Below are 16,659 nucleotides of genomic sequence, written 5' to 3' on the forward strand. Positions count from 1 at the left end.
AAGAGCTGTACTATAGGAGGGACTGCCACTTTACTAACTGCTTTGCTGTAGTGTTGGCCTGCTGCCTGCTGATTGCTGGGCTACATGAGGGACTGCCACTTTGCTACCTGCTCTGCTTTGTTGGCCTGCTTCCTCCGACCAGGGTGGTGAGAAGGACTGGACCTGTTCTCTACAATCTTTTGCAACCTGGTAACTCCAAGGGCTTGTTGGCTTGCCCCCTGTCAGGAAATCTCAGGGCCATCAAAGATTTCATTCGCGCCAATTACCACTGCTAGGCTTTGCTAATACAGAGGCTGACTGTGCATGATTTGCCCGTAACCAGTCCTGGGCCTTCACAGAGTGCCGGCAGCTGCTTTCGGGCATCCACATGAATCCGTGCAGTGCACCGATCAAGAACCGCCGTGTCTGCCTACTCGATAGCAGAACATGGTGTTTGTCTGCTTCGCTGTAGCGCTCGAAAGCAGTCCAGTATGACCCAGCACACTCTGCATGCATCGAGGAACAATGGGTGTCAGCCCTCTGTGACTCCAATCACCACATCATAATCAGCAATGGGAGACTCTAGCTACACGGGTCCCGCTCCTGAGGATGATGGCACCTCTGCAATCCCCCGAGAAAGGTACTGTGCACTCTGTGACTTACGAGGTCCCTGTTGCCTACCCGTGCTCACACAGGCAGCACCGAATGGAGTGAGTACATCAGTCTCCCACAAACCTGGCATTGCATTTGACTGCAATAACTCTGGAGGCCTTGCTTCGAGCTGACCTGTGGAGAAAGTCTGTTCCCGATCTACAATGTGGATTGCTGTCATTTCCTCAGCCTAACCATAAAGAACCTACTGAAATCGCAAGGGCTCTTTCAGCATTGCACATTCTTGAAGTATATGTAACTTGAGATGCTTTAATTGTATTCTTGTCGTTTTTATCTTGCTTTGAACAGTAAAGGAGATACTCTTTTCATTCCTCATTGTGGAAGTCTTTGTTGTCGTGTTTTCACTGTGTTACTGTACCCACTTTGGGTCTGAGAAGGATTATCACATTGCAAGTATTCTACCCCTAGGTTCTGTCAGATCAGGTTATGAATGCATATTTCGTGCCTACTACAGTAATTTGAGATTCCATGTAAAAAAAATACTTGTCTACAAATGTTTACACAGAATCATAATATCCTAAAGCTTTATTTGTTGTATCTTATGATTTTCACAATAAAATGTAATGTCTACTGCTCTTGTCATCATTTTTCAAAACAAACAGATCACACAAAGGCATTTGACATACCACTTCCCCAATGAACCAATTAAAAATCTTTATCATTGGCTTGTCACCTACCCAGGTCTATTGTATTGCACATGTTTGTTCCTGCAAGGCAACCCTTAGGCATACAGTCATACAATTCCAAATGTGTATAAAATTACAGTGGCAAAACAATATACAACTCTAAGATGGGTGCAACAAAGATTCTAACAGTTCAAATCTTTTATTTCCAGAGTCAGAGGGAGCAACCAACACCAAACCCATTGCGTACTATAGTAACCAATGGGATTCCATATAACACAATATCTTTTCACAGACCTAAACGCTACTGCACCAGTGAAGGCCAATATGCTTGAACATTGAGTGCCTCATTTATGAAAAGTGATGCATCGCTGCGTGAAAACAGCAATGCATCACTTTTCATTGCGCCCTCCTTGCAGCATGCTGGATGCATCATATTTACAATATGATGCATCATGTCGCAAGTAGTTCCAGATACGTCAGTATTTCTGACGTATCTGTAGGCGCACAAATGACGCATTGCTGGAGTGTGTCACAAAAGTGACACAACTTCAGCAATGAGTCATTTAACATGGGCAAGTCCCATTTCAATGTGCCTGCGTTAGTCTTACGCCTGCTGTAAAGCAGGCGTAAGATATTGCCACATTTGCGTCCTAGAAGTGACGCAGTGAAATCTCTTAGATGTCACTGCGTCACTTCTATGACCTTATCCTGCGTCGGAACGCCCCTCTGCATACATTATACCTGGCACAGGTATAATGTGGCGCAGGGGTTCACAAAGTGACGCATCTACCTAGATGCATCACGTAAATATGTCTCAACATGGTGCATTTTTTTACGCCACTGGTGCGTCACAAAAAGTGACGCACCGGCGGCGCAAAAGTGACGCACGGGCTGATAAATAAGCCCCTACGTTTTTTACGAGAAAAAGTCTGGTTTATTGCCTTTGTTGTAACTTTTTATACTGAATAGAGCAGAAGGTGTCTGCTGACAAAATGTTTCCCAATTAACTAGTCAGGACAAAAGCCTTTAGAGTTGACTTGCCACCATAACCAGCACAGGCCTTAGGTACTGGGCATAAACTGTCCCACAAGGCAACCGTCATACCTGAGATTAAGATACCAGATAAAGTTTACTAATTGAACTAAAAGAAAAACACTGCTTCCCAGAAATCAAATTAACCAAGGACATGGTGTATGAGATTATGTGACAATAATTTTATTAGCAAATTACCCATTTCCTTTTTCTTTGTTGTCATTTATTTATTTCTTGCAGGTGGTATCCACGTTTATGCTAAACATGGGATACATTTGCGATTCGATTGGCTTGAAAAGCAACATTCTTTTAAAAAGGACTTTCTTGTCCCTAATCCTCAGCTCTTCTGCCATCCCAAAAGATCACTAGAAGGCAAATAATGTAGCAACATTTTTGTTTGTGTCAGATTTCCGTAGGGATGTATGAGATAAAACACGTGGCTTGTGCAATGAAAACTGCAAGGTGACAGTGACAATGGGAACTTTATGATATACCATTTTGATACAAATTCTGTGCCAAGTCCGGGGACTGGAGACAGAAAGAAATACACAGGAAGGCATCAAGTAATAAAACAGGGAAGCAATCACGAATAAGCATTATTTTTATTGAACTCTAAATCTGGAGAAATTAAATCAGTGTATTCAGTGACTTCAGATTTAGGGCCCAAGTTCATTGCTCATTATATTTTATTATCATGTTGTTGGGATACCTGCCAATAATCACAAAACGAGTCCCCGTGCACTGGTTTTGACTTCTGTGCAAAGGAGATCTGAATAATAACGAACTGCCCACATAATTATAAACACTTATAAGTTTCCCGTACGTACCAGAAAAGCCACGAGTGCCAGGGTGACTTGCCTGTTGCCAAAGGCTGCAAAACAGAGTAATGACAGAATGGTTTAATTATGTTTAATGGCCTGAATAACTCTTATTGCTCTACTGGACTGCATCATTGAATTTCTCGAACTATATTTTACACTCATTATGTCTGCATTTAGTTTTCAGGTTATTATAGAAAATGGGAACAATACAACACTGAATAAGGTTGACCAATATTGCCCCCTGTTCAGGGCGTTACCAACTGTTAACACCCTTTTTGCGAGCGTTACGTACTGCTTATTGCTGACCAGCAATTTTGTGGCCAAAGCACATTAGGGTGCTCAAAATGAAGGGGGATGTAGTTTCGCCATAGAATAAAGTAGGGACAGTGACATTCGGGGCCTCATTTACAAGCCCATTGAGCCGTCGGTGCACCACTTTTTTTCATGCACCGTCGGCGCAATGGGCTTGCCCATATTTGCAAGGCCACATAAAGTCACCCTGCGTGACTGTTCATGGCCTTGCAAATATAGGTTTCTGTCACGCATTACTACGTCTTCCCAGTGGCGCAATGAGGAGAAATACATTTACATCTCCTCGTTATTTCCTTTTTCCATGCGTGCTACATTCTGCAGCATGCATAGAAAGAGAAAAATGACATCAATTATTGTTTTTGTGCAGGAAGTTGTATCTCCCTGCACAAAAATAATCATTCCTGCAACACAGGCCCCCTTGCAACATGACGCAAGGGTGCCTGCACTGGCGCATTGGAGCCACTTGTGCGCCTCCGCAGGGGAAAGCACAGGGAGGCGCTGTATAGTTGTTAATACAAGACATCCCTGTGCTTTTAAAAGGATGCAGCTCGGTGCTGCAAAATGGCTTGAAATCGAGACCCAGTCTAAAGTAAGACCTCAGGCCCAAATCCGTGAGCATATACTAAGTATTTATGGACCTCTATTTTATGTTTTTCGAAACCATTCAAAATGTACTAAATGAAATGATTTGACACTGTTTTTATTAACGATCGAAGAAGGTCCTTGGAAGGACACACCACGCACAGCCCTTTGTAACAATTTTTATTAATTGAAACAATACATTTATTTACTCATCCCCCCAGGCCTCCTATCTCTGATGCAGCAGCTGGAGCAGAGGCTGGATTGTGGCATCTGCTCGAATCAGCTCACCACCATTAACAAATCAATTAAAGAAACTAAACCTTCACCCAAAACGTACCCGTTGCTCTGCTCCACTGATCCCTGTCAGCCCTCGGTCTAGGTCCACTCTCTCCCCAAAGCTCCGCTGTGCTGTCTTTAGCCTCCAGACCCTGACCTCCTCCTTGGGAGGTTCGAGGCTGCTGCCCGCTTCTGCGCCTGGTGCCCGCTCCAACTGGGACCAGACTGCCTGCAACCACCGTAACCTTTCTCAGCCGTTTTTTTCTTCTTAATCTTTTCCCTGTTGTGCCACTGTTATTGTGCCCACCTGTGTCTTGCTCTAATTCCACCACTGTTTTTATTTTCTCATGCCTGCCTGTTCCTTTCGCCTTTCGCCGCTGCTGCCCCTGAGGCCCCTCCCCCCGGAACCCCCCCAGAATTGCCCGCCGGAATTCCCCTGCTCCCGCCTCCCAGACTCTTCTCCCTCCCACCTCTCCTACTTAATGGCGGCCGCGCCGCCGGGACGTCAAAGGCAAGCCCGTCTGCGCCTGTTCGTGACCCGACCACGGCCAGCGCCAGGCACCCTGGACCTCCCACTACCCATCGCTACGACACCAACACCAACACCCTCCTTGCACTCAACCCTGGAAGACTTAGAGAATGCCAAAAGGCCTTGCCGAACACGACCCACGGCTAGTTCTCCTGCCTCCACTGCCACCAGACCCTCACCACCACCCCGGCCTCCAAGACTGCCGACGCCAGCACCGGTGACACCCTAAAAGCATCCTCCTCAACGTACGCTCCGTACACAAACATGCCATTAAAATCTGGAACCTACTCGACTCTCGCCCAACATCGCCTTCTTCACAGAGACCTGGACCAACGCATCCTCCGCCCCCGAGATCAGCACCGCCATCCCAGATGGATACAAGATCCAGAGGAAAGATCACCCTAACCACCCAGGAGGGGACCTCGCCATCGCCCACAAGAGCACCTCCTGCGAGACCTTCCCCTCTGCTGAACACCTGCACTTCCAGATCCAGACCACCCCCCAAAGCCACACTCCGAGGAACCCTCGTCGGCAGACCCCCCAGCCCCCGAACACCCTTTGCCACCACCCTCACTGACTTCATCGCACCCCACGCCATCGCCTCAACAAACTACATACTCATTGAAGACCTGAACTTCCACCTCGACAACCCCAGCGACTCCAACTCCACTATCCTTCGTGACAACCTTGCCTGAATCGGACTTAAACAACTCGTCAACACACCAACCCACAGAGCAGGACACACCCTCGACCCCATCTTTGCGGCAGGAAACAGCGTCCAATTCAGCCACACAACGCAGCCACCATGGACCAACCACCACTGCGTACACTTCACTATAAACAAACCCAAGGCACCCAAACCAGCCCCACGCCCACCACAAAGAATCTGGAGCAAGGTTACCGACGAGCAACTTAACTACACCCTCACTCAAGACAACCACACCTGGGCACCTGATGCAAACAACGCAAATGACGCAGTCAGTGAACTCCACACCTGGATCTCCAACTGCGCTGACAAGCTCGCCCTGCTATGCAACCCCGACAGACAACGCCCCAGGAAAGCCGCCTGGCTCACCACCGCTCTCCATGAAGCCAGACGCACCTGCAGATGCCTGGAGAAGAACTGGAGAAACACCAAGACAACCGAAAACCACACCACCTACAAGGACGCCATGACAGAGTACCAAAACCAGATCAGAGCCACCAAGAGGAACTTCATCCACAACAAAATCCTGACCAACTCCAAGGAACTTTTCAGTGTCATTCAAGAATTCACCAACCCGCTCAGCGAAACCACAGACATCACCCCAGCCCAAGACTTCTGCGACAAGGTTTGACCCTATTACTACCTAAAGATCAAAAACCTCTACGACTATTTCATCCACCATCCACCAGGTGCTACAGACGGTCCACCACCCCCCCATGAACACCATCAGCCCACCATCAATGACTGGACACCTATCACAGCCTAAGACACCACCTCGACCATGAAAGGCATCCACTCGGGGGCCCCCACCAACCCCTGCCCTCCTCACATCTACCGCAGAGCCACGACTGCCATCGCACCCGAACTACAACACACGATCAACACCACCTTCAAAAGAGGCACCTTTCCAGATGACTGGAAGCGCGCAGAAGTCAGACCCCTGCTCAAGAAGCCCACACCTGACCCCACCGACCTCAAGAACTATCGGCCCATCTCGATCCTCCCCTTTGCAGCTAAAGATGCAGAGAAAACAGTCAACAGGAAACTGACACGATTCATTGAAGAGAACGCCATCCTTGACCCGTCCCAATCCAGATTCCAAAGCAACAACTGCACAGAGACCGCCCTACTCGATTCCACTGATGACATCCGCACCCTCCTGGACCAAGGCCACTTCGCAGTCCTCATCCTACTCGACCTATCAGCGGCCTTCGACACCGTCTCCCACCACACACTAGTCACCAGAATACACGACGCAGGCATACAGCCCTGGACTAGATCCGATCATTCCTCACCGGAAGAAGCCAAAGGATCAGACTCCCACCCTTCCTCTCCGACCCCACGAAAATAACCTGTGGAGTCCCACAGGGTTCATCCCTGAGCCCCACCCTCTTCAACATCTACATGGCCCCCCTCGCAGCCATCGTCCAACAACACGGCCTCAACATCGTATCCTACGCCAACGACATCCAGCTGCCAAACTCAACTTCCAGAAAGGAATGCAAGACGTTGCAGTCTGGATGACTAACAGCTGCCTGAAGCTCAACGCCGAGAAGAAAGAAGTCCTTGTCCTCGGTACCACCCCTTCTGCATGGGACAGCTCCTGGTGGCTGACTGCCCTCGGAAGCCCACCTACCCCTCAGACCACTGCAAGAACCTTGGCATCGTACTCGACTTATCACTCACCATTAACCGACAGGTCAACGCCGTCACCTCCAGCTGCTTCAACACCCTCCACATCCTCCACAAGACCTTCAAGTGGATCCCCCTGAGTCACGGAAGACAGTCACCCATGCACTCATCACCAGGAGACTGGACTATGGAAACGCATTCTATGCCGGCATCAGCAAGTCACGACTCCGCAAACTCCAGACAATACAGAACACCGCCGCCAGACTTGTCCTCGACATCCCCCGACACAAACACATTAGCCAACACCTAAGAAGTCTCCACTGGCTCCCTGTGGAGAAAAGAGTCACTTTCAAAATCCTCACTCACGCCTATAAATGCCTACACAGCAACGGACTCAAATACCTCAACAACAAAATCAGTTTCCACGTACCCAAAAGAAACCTCCAATCGTCTAACCTCGCACTGGCCGAAACCCCACGCATCCACAGAGCCAGAGCAGGCAGAAGATCCTGCTCTCACATTGCAGCCAAAACCTGGAACGAGGTACCGACAGACATCAGATGCACCCCCTCCCTGAACACCTTCAGGATGACGCTCAAGACCTGGCTCTTCAGCTAAAAATATCTATGGACCCCCCCCCCCTCAGCGCATTGAGACCCTCATGGGTGAGTAGCGTGCTTGCAATTACCTGATTGATTGATTGACTGTACTGGTGAGAGAGCGTAAGTTTCACAACATTATAAAGAAACAGCTGAGCTTACATTCAATGCAGCCTGCATGTTCTAAAAGCAAGATTAGGATGTGGCTTGTGATTCTGGCTAATTTCGATACCTTGCAAATCTGTTCATTGCCAGGTTGTTTTACTGAAGCTCATCAAAGAGGCCTCAATGCTTGGGTCTGAAGGACAGCAAGAATATGTACTTTTTTATTTTCAGAATATTGTCTCTCTCTCTCTCTCTCTCTCTCTCTCTCTCTCTCTCTCTCTCTCTCTCTCTCTCTCTCTCTCACACACACACACACACACACAATCCTTTATAAGTTGGCACACTGTGGTGATTGCTGGGAAATCTCACACTAACTCTACAACCCCCTCCTCGTCCTCCTACTCACCCCAATCCCATGCTCTAAAATGCACCCCAGTGGGATCCATATATTCTTAAGCTTGCCTAAAAAGGGCAGTGGGGTCCATATATTCTTGAGCTTGTCTACAAAATGCTGAACTATTCCAAACACTAGCTGACAAACAATCACAGGCTGGTAATATGCAAATGACAAGAGCAGGTAGAGACGAGATATAGCTTCAGCTAACACATTTTTGAACCATGGTTGAACATGATAATAAAGTCGAACTGTACAAAATGGTTTCATATTAGATAGTTCTCAAAGACTGTAAATTCTTATGATGTACTCAAATTTCAAATGGCACTTTTGTTGCCATTAACATTTGTCTCCTTCCAGTGCAAGCCATATTCATGGCTAAAGGTTCTCTAGTGCAGAATAATTCTGCTCAAACTCTGATAAGACATGGAACAAATACAATTATAGGATGTTCTTGACCTTCATCTTCCTGTTTTTGCAATAAGATTGCACAACAGCTCTTGCTGAGGCATCTGCCTCCACAATGAATTTCATTGGATTGGAAAATGACTTAAAATGCGTGCTTATATGAACAGCTGTTTGGGTACATCTAAAGCTTTTTTTAGCTTGATTATACCAGAGAAATTCTATCTTCATATTTTCTTTAACCAAAACCTGATTAATAGCACTGATTGTGCGCGCAGAGTTCTTCATAAATTGACAATATAAGTTTGTAAATCCATGGCATAATTTTGTAGTAAATGAGACCCTCCATATTTTGCGTATAAAAATAATTATAAATAAATTGTGCCATTGTGACATTTTGGGGCTACCATATCCTAGTTGTTTGAAATCTTGCCGCGTTATGTTGCCTGCACTCGTAAAGCCCATTTCTGCCCTTTTATGGCTGACTGGCACTGTTGAGGTCTCTACCTAATGTGCCATTATATAACTGTCCCTGCGGAGTTTCATAACCAGCCCTATATTTCACAATACTATAACTAGCTTATCCCATATTTTCTTTTTTGTTGCTTAAATTGTGGTTTCCTGCCACTCTTTTAGGGTGATCACTCCAATAAATTATGGCCATTTTTGCAATTAAATAGTCTTACATTTATCCTTAGCATCCACGTGTGGGGACTACTCTCAGATTTTCTTTGCGTTATTCAGTGCTTCATTTGTAATAGAATCAGTGCCAGTGTCCAAAGCTCTGTTCTGAAACCCACGTCCGGTGCTTTTCAACGGTGGTGCACCGAATATCTAGATTGTGTAGTCCTTAATCCACCTCATCGCTCTTTCATCAACTACCAGACCATCCCTGCCCTTTATCTCACTTGTGCAGGTTCATGCTTTCTCCCTTTGCTTTTCCAGAAACTGCACAATTTCCATTGCCTTCCTCTGGGCTGAGCTTGAGCTGTGTTTATTCTGTTGCAGCTACATCTTGCACCAATGATGTATACCTTGGTATGGCAGAATTCGTTGCATAGACAGTGGTCTCTCACAGTATGTACTCACTCCATTATTCATCTGTTTTCCCCTCCACATCAAGGCCCTGTTTACATGTGGACCCGCTGTGGAAGAAATATGTACCCCACCCAGCGCCTGATTACAAGTGGCCTTGAATGGTAGTTGATGTTTACAAAATTTCCAACCACGGGATTCGAAATGTATTGGGTGCAATAAATATCACGGGGCAGATTTATGAGCCCCGTGCGCCTCATTTACGCCGCCGTTGCGTCACTTTTGTGACGCAGCGGCGGCGCAAATCCTGCGCCATGCTGTGGGGTATTTACAATGTGACGCATCTGGGAGATACGTCACGTTGTAAAGCCCTGCGCCTGAAGTAGGCGTACCTGTGCAGGGGGGGGCGTTCCGTCGCAGGAACGCCTCCTAAAAGTGGCTGAGTGAAATCTACCAGATTTCACTCAGTCACTTTTGAGCCCATGCTGCGTCAAAACCCTGCGCCTGCTTGAAGCAGGCGTAAGGATTGACGCAGCATTGTAAGGATAGGGCACCCCCGAGCCTTGCTGGAGCTGCGTCGCACTTGCGACGCAACTCCAGCAATGCGCCGCCTTTCCGACAGGAGATGCGTCACGCATCTGCCCATCCGAGTGCCACGGTGCGCCGCATTGTAAATGCGGCGCATCAATGGTGGCGCACGGGTGGGCAGATGCGTCGCAACTCTTCTGGCGCATCACTGCTGATTAGCAGAGATGCGCCAGACGTCATAAATCTGCCCCCACATATTCTGAGGGTATTTTGAGTAATGGGGAATAACATTGGGAATTTAATGCTTACTGAACCAAAATCCGCATCATTTTTCCCTGTTAAATTCCAGCAGGTGTGACCTGCCAGAACTTAATGGCACCTGTTAGAAACTGGGGGCCTCATTTATGAGAAGTGATGCATCGCTGCGTGAAAGCAGCGATGCGTCACTTCTCAGTGCCCCCTCCTTACGACACCAATGATGCGTCATATTTATAATATGACGCATCATGTCCCAAGGAAGGACAGATACGTCAGTATAACTGACGTATCTGTCGGCGCAAAAAGTGGCTCATTGCTGGGGTTGTGCGGAAGCCTGACGCAACTCCAGCAATGTTCATTTCACATGGGGCAATCCCCATATGAAAGGGCCTGCGTCACCCTTACGACTGCCATGAGGCAGGCGTAAGGTTTTGACGCATTAGCGTCCCAGTAGTGGCGCAGCAAAATCTCATAGATTTCGCTGCGCCACTCCTACGACCCTATCTTGCGGGGGTACGCCCACCCTACCTACATTATACCTAGCGCAGGTATAATGTAGCGCAGGGGTTTACGAAGTGACGCATCTACCTAGATGCGTCACTTCGTAAATATGGCGCGACACGGCGCATGTTTTACCCCACTGGTGCGTCACAAAAAGTGACGCACCGGTGGCGCAAAAGTGACGCTGGGGCTCATAAATAAGCCCCTGGATGTGGTAAATATTGCACCACTTATAATTGTGTTCCCTAATCAAAGCTCTATTTGTACAGGGATCACAGTTTAATTGAGTACTTGTAGCCAGGTGCCCAGAAAACACCATTGTCGTAGTGTGAGGTGTCTAAATTATGTGTTAAATATCCCCTATTCCAAGTTGTTAACTTGGAAATGAACCATAATAAGCAGAAGTCTGTGTTTAAAGCATCAAATTCTGCATCTCTTTCCTGTTTCATGCCTTTTCACCCCGTAAAACTTGGCAGGTTTGACCTGCCGGAATCTCTCAGGGAAAAATGAATTATCACACAATATTGATTCCTGTAATCACACATAACCTGGGTGAGTAGAATGAGGCACAACACTTGATTATGCCGCTGAAATAAAACAAATGTGTAAATACTTTATACTAATGTTGGGTTTTGGTTTAAACACTGACAGGTTCAACAAGTATGTGAACCTTCTTCACTAAAAATGTGCTATATTCTAGTACATGAAGAATTTATGGTATATAAGATATACAAATTCGATATAAGGCGCATCAGGAAGTAGAGATCTTATCTGGCTCCAGAAGAAACTACCTATATGTCTTGCAATTCTACTTTTTTTGCAACATTGTGTGTCACAGGACAGGAGACAAGAGGTATTGTCTCAAAAAAATTCAGAGGTTTGTAAGAATCTACTACAGACATCCAGCACCTGCATGTTTAGTACGCATGCTACTTATTAGATTTTGGCTGAAACATGTAGACCACACCTAGGATAAGTAGGAGAAACTAATCATGCCAAATCTATCAGCAACTGGTTTTAACATTGACAGAGAATTCCACGAATAAAGTCACGACTTGTGAGAGGGAGTCCGAAGACCAATTTTAAAATCATCACTTCACGCGGGGACACACACAGTCAAAAGATCATCCCCCAAATGAATCCCAGTTCATGGTAATCAGGCGTCGCAGCACATCCTATCAGCATTCAACAACCAGGATGGGAACCCAATGATGAAGCATTTCACCTACCAGGTAGACGAGTGAGGGTTCTTTTAAAACACCCTGTGTGTTACTAGTCACTGACACTTTGGATGACATGAAAAAAGTAGTTTTTCTTGTGGAATAGGCACAAAATAGGGAGGAGACTCATTCTGTTTTTGTTGGATAAAATAATTAGGTGGGAAGGCGAATGGGTCTACGCTTCTCCCTCTCCTTTTTTTGTTTTGCCTAATTAATAAATTTCCCAAAGTTTGTTCAGTGTTCTTGTATGATAGCTTTAGGATAGTTGCATTTTCAAGATATGATGGCTGCGGTTTTAGACCGCCTCAATAGACGCATGTGCGAACTGAATAAAGACATTACCTGAGTCTACTGTGGCAGATTAGAGGGTTCCTTCCTAACTAATATGCAGAATGTGTTATACCGATCTTTATTGATATTAGGATCTTTGGAATGTGACATATAAAAGAGTACATCAATATATAGTAAATAGGTAGTCCTTTGCCTGTCCTAAATATGGCTGATAAACTGAACTTTAGGTAACCACACAATATATACGCAGAAATAGCAGTTGGTGTCACACGAGGCGTGAAAGGAAGAGAGAATGTAGCCTTAAGACTAGGGCGGTCGACCTCGAAGCTGGGGAACCGGATTAGCGTCTTGGCAACGATGCTCAACATCCTGTGATTCTGGGCAAATCACTTAGGGGCATATTATCAAGGACGGCGTTAAAATTATCGCCGCTTTAGCGGCAGGAAGCTGCCGCTAAAGCAGCGATAATGGGCTTGATAATATGCCGCAGAGAATTCCAATAGGAGCCCAGGTTCACACCAGAACATGGGCTTCTTTGGAATACTCTGCGGCATATTTACTCCGTCCTTGATAATATCGCCCTTTGGGGCATATTCTCAAGACAGGCGATAAAATTATCGCCGTTTTAGCGGCAGAAAACTGCCGCTAAAATGGCGATAATGGGCTTGATAATATGCTCTACGGAATTCCAATTGAAGCCCGTGTTAGATGTGAAGGACATCTAACCTGGTCTTCAATTGGAATTCCATAGAGCATATTATCAAGCCCATTATCGCCAGTTTTCTGCCGCATTAACGGTGATAATTTTATCGCCTGTCTTGACAATATGCCCCTTAATCTCCCCGTGCCTACCAAAAATGAATGTTTCCTTCTGTAACAAAACTGGAGCTCATGTAAAGAGCTCTGATACCCGATGTCTCGGGTCTTGTTTGCGCTATATAAAACCAAACATTTAAAAAAAAGACTATACGCCAGACGAAAGCTTCTAAAGTTAAGAACACATAGGCATTTCATAAATGGGTAAAGGGGTTGCGATATGGCAGTTCGATTGATGCCAGTTGCACTATTGGGTGGAGAGCTAATGATGGGAGAGTAGTCCGTAACTCCTTTTAACACCGAAAGTGTCTCACGTTGCGAATCGACAACTAAGGGGCATATCTACAATGCGGCGATAGAAAATTATCGCCGCTTTTGCGGCCGTTTTCGGCCGAAAAGCGGCGATAATATTATCGCCTAATTAGCAGGGTCACGCTGACGCATGAAACCTTGCCTTAGCACACGAATTCCTAACAGCCAGCTTTGCATCGCTAATGAGATGCAAAGTGGGCGTTCCTGACCTGACTTGACAGCAGAAATGTCGCTAAGCGACATTTCTCCTATCATCAAGCCCGACGCTATGAAGCATAGCGGCAAGAAAAGTAGCGATAACCCCTGTTATCGCTACTTTCCTTACGCCTGCTTCAGGACTTACTTAGCCATGATAGCCTATGGAAGGTGGATATCATGGCTAAGTTTGTGAGGCCCTATCAACAAGCTAATGCCACATTTCGTGAGATTATCGCTGGGTTTCCAGCGATAATCTCACGTTAGGCAGTTAGCACTAGGATTTTTATCGCTTTTGAGATAAGCGTTGCTAATAGCACGCTATCTCAGCGATAAAAATCCACGTTAGCCGGCGATAATTAGCCTAGCGCTAAGTGCTTAGCCATAATTATCGCCGGATGTTGCTGATATGCCCCTAAGAAACCTATGGCTAAATTGGTACAGGTAAACATGGCCTGGGGTATCGGAAGAGCATGTCTGCATTCCGAGAAGAAAAAAATATTTTTTGAATATCGAAAGGGACTACCGGCATGAATAGTTAGTTATGAAACCTATAGATTTGTCTGTGTGGGAAGCATATCCCGGTTGTCTGTAAGTATGCAGTGGTATTCTGAAGAGGCGTGCAGATTATTCCATGAAGCTAAAACCATGTAGGAGTGTGTCTAGAATTCCAAGATATATGTATTGAATCTACAAAGCTTTAATACAGCCAAGAACTAAACACAGTAGAAAATAATTCGATTGCACTTTTTCAAAGAGGGACTGGCATTACGTAGTGGGGAAGGATATGAAATATTTGCAATTCCATTCTTAGACATAATCAGACATGCGAATATTTGAAAAGTCAGCTCATGTAGCTAACATAGTGTATTCAAATACTATTACGTCTCCCAGATAAGAAAAGGGACTCCTTGAATATTCGAAAATCAGTATAAAAGAACATCAAAACATGCATAAAAGTGAGGTCACCATTTCTAACAGCAGTTATAATTCTTTGATAGATTTCTGGATATTAGAAATACCAAGAACCGTATTTTAAGTAGCCCCTGTTAATAAGAATAAAACGCAAGGGGTATGTGTTTATCGTATCAGCAATTGGCCTGTTTGTCCAATAACCAAACAGATGAGAAGGTAAGCAACTGTTGTTCCACTTAGGCCATAGCCTTTTGTGTGCCAAAACACAAGCATCAGTTGAAAAGAACTCTAAACATAACACATACTATTTGAGACTACTAAAGATTTCGCTCCTGATGGGTTTATTGTAACCGGAGTGTTTAAGTCAGTCGCATGATTATTAAGTAATTCTGTAGTTATAGACATCTAGGGGAAAAAATATAAAGTAAAAAGAAATGAAGTTCTACTTTCTCAACATAATGAAATGTTTCTTCTACTCCTCCCTTTCATGTGTCGTACATAGCATACAATAACCTTGAAAGGATTTAACCCTTGACAGAACGTTAACAGTCAATCTATTTTGATCCACACAGTGTATCATAAAATCCGATGGAAGTAAATCCTGCACAGGTATATTCATGTATACACTTATGATTTTAGTGCTGTGGGCCTAAGGACTCATAATTGCTAAAGTTAACAAGTGGTGGTGAATTTATTTCTCCATATGAACTTTAGGCAGACTCGACTCACCAATAAATACACCCAACTTAATAAGACAGGCTTTTTAAACACAAAAAATAATTAATATATATAGTACCATGATGGTTGGGACAATTGTTTCAAAACAAATGGACGTTAGGAATGGATTATCTGCTGTTTGTTGTGTAAGTCTCTTTATAAACCTAGATGTGTGGTAATTTCATGTATTGCTTTGTTTTTTAGAATGTTTATACAATCAAAATCTTTGGCCTGAAGAAGGTAGTGAAAGAAATATTCCATTGTCCACCGAAACACTGCGCCAACAGTTTTGCATTTTTAACTAATAAGAAGGAATTTTTATGTATGAGGTGTTCAATTTTTGTACAATATAGAGTGAGTATTTCTAGGACTTTACACTGTATTAGAAGATTAAGGACTATAATTAGCTCCTTTTTTAATTTGTGATTTTAAATGCATGAGATTTACTGCTAATGCTTTTATGATAATAAAAAAGAGTAAGCAGAATTATAGGTGCATCACACTATGTTAATAAGAACTCAAAATATACAGGCCGTGATTACGAGTTCGCCCGACACCGTTGTGGAATGGGACCGGCCGACCTCAGGTCGTTGGTCCCGACCGCAGCATTTGGATGTGACCGCACACAGTGCGGTTGGAAACATACATTTTTCTATAGAAGCTTGTGTGAAAGGCGTGAAACGCCCGCAGCATAAACTCCCATAGAAAAATTGATGTTTCCAAAGATCCCTGCTACATGTGGCAGGCACCCCACTGTGCCTGCCACACAATGCCGGAATGTTTATGCGGAGTGCCAGGGGGAAGGGGGCCCTGCTAGGGGCCCCTAAAGTGAGTTTCCGACAGCCAAACCATGTCGGAAAGGTCGACATGGATTGGCTGTCGGAAACCAACATCATAATCTCAACGGCGGAAACGCAATCCTTAAGGGATTATGAGGCCTTTACGACTGTTTGACGGGCTCCTTGAGCCTGTCAGAACCGTGTCAGATATCCTGGATGGTTTAAACTCCAACTGCCATCATCATAATACGGCAGTCAGACTTTAAACCTACAATGTCGGTCGAGAAGCCTCCGACCAGCGATCAGAGGCTTTCGGACCAACATTGTAATTAGGCCCATAATGTTGGTAAATTCATGATATATAGATTTTCTGTGCCGGTAGACGTCCACTTGGTTTTCAAACAGAGTGGCAATCTTTATTC

At 45.2% G+C, this 16,659-nt stretch overlaps 1 protein-coding gene across 1 annotated transcript in view; it reads right to left on the reverse strand.

Moving 5' to 3' along the window:
* Positions 1–16,659, reverse strand: part of TECRL (trans-2,3-enoyl-CoA reductase like) — a 659,246-nt gene that overhangs the window by 258,651 nt on the left and 383,936 nt on the right. Inside the window, exon 8 of the mRNA XM_085641139.1 lies at positions 3,137–3,180. Coding sequence (XP_085497265.1) covers positions 3,137–3,180 — 44 coding nt within the window. The remainder of the gene's footprint in view (positions 1–3,136; positions 3,181–16,659) is intronic.

Source organism: Triturus cristatus, chromosome 2_2, assembly GCF_964204655.1.
Source record: "Triturus cristatus chromosome 2_2, aTriCri1.1, whole genome shotgun sequence".
Taxonomy (NCBI): domain Eukaryota; kingdom Metazoa; phylum Chordata; class Amphibia; order Caudata; family Salamandridae; genus Triturus; species Triturus cristatus.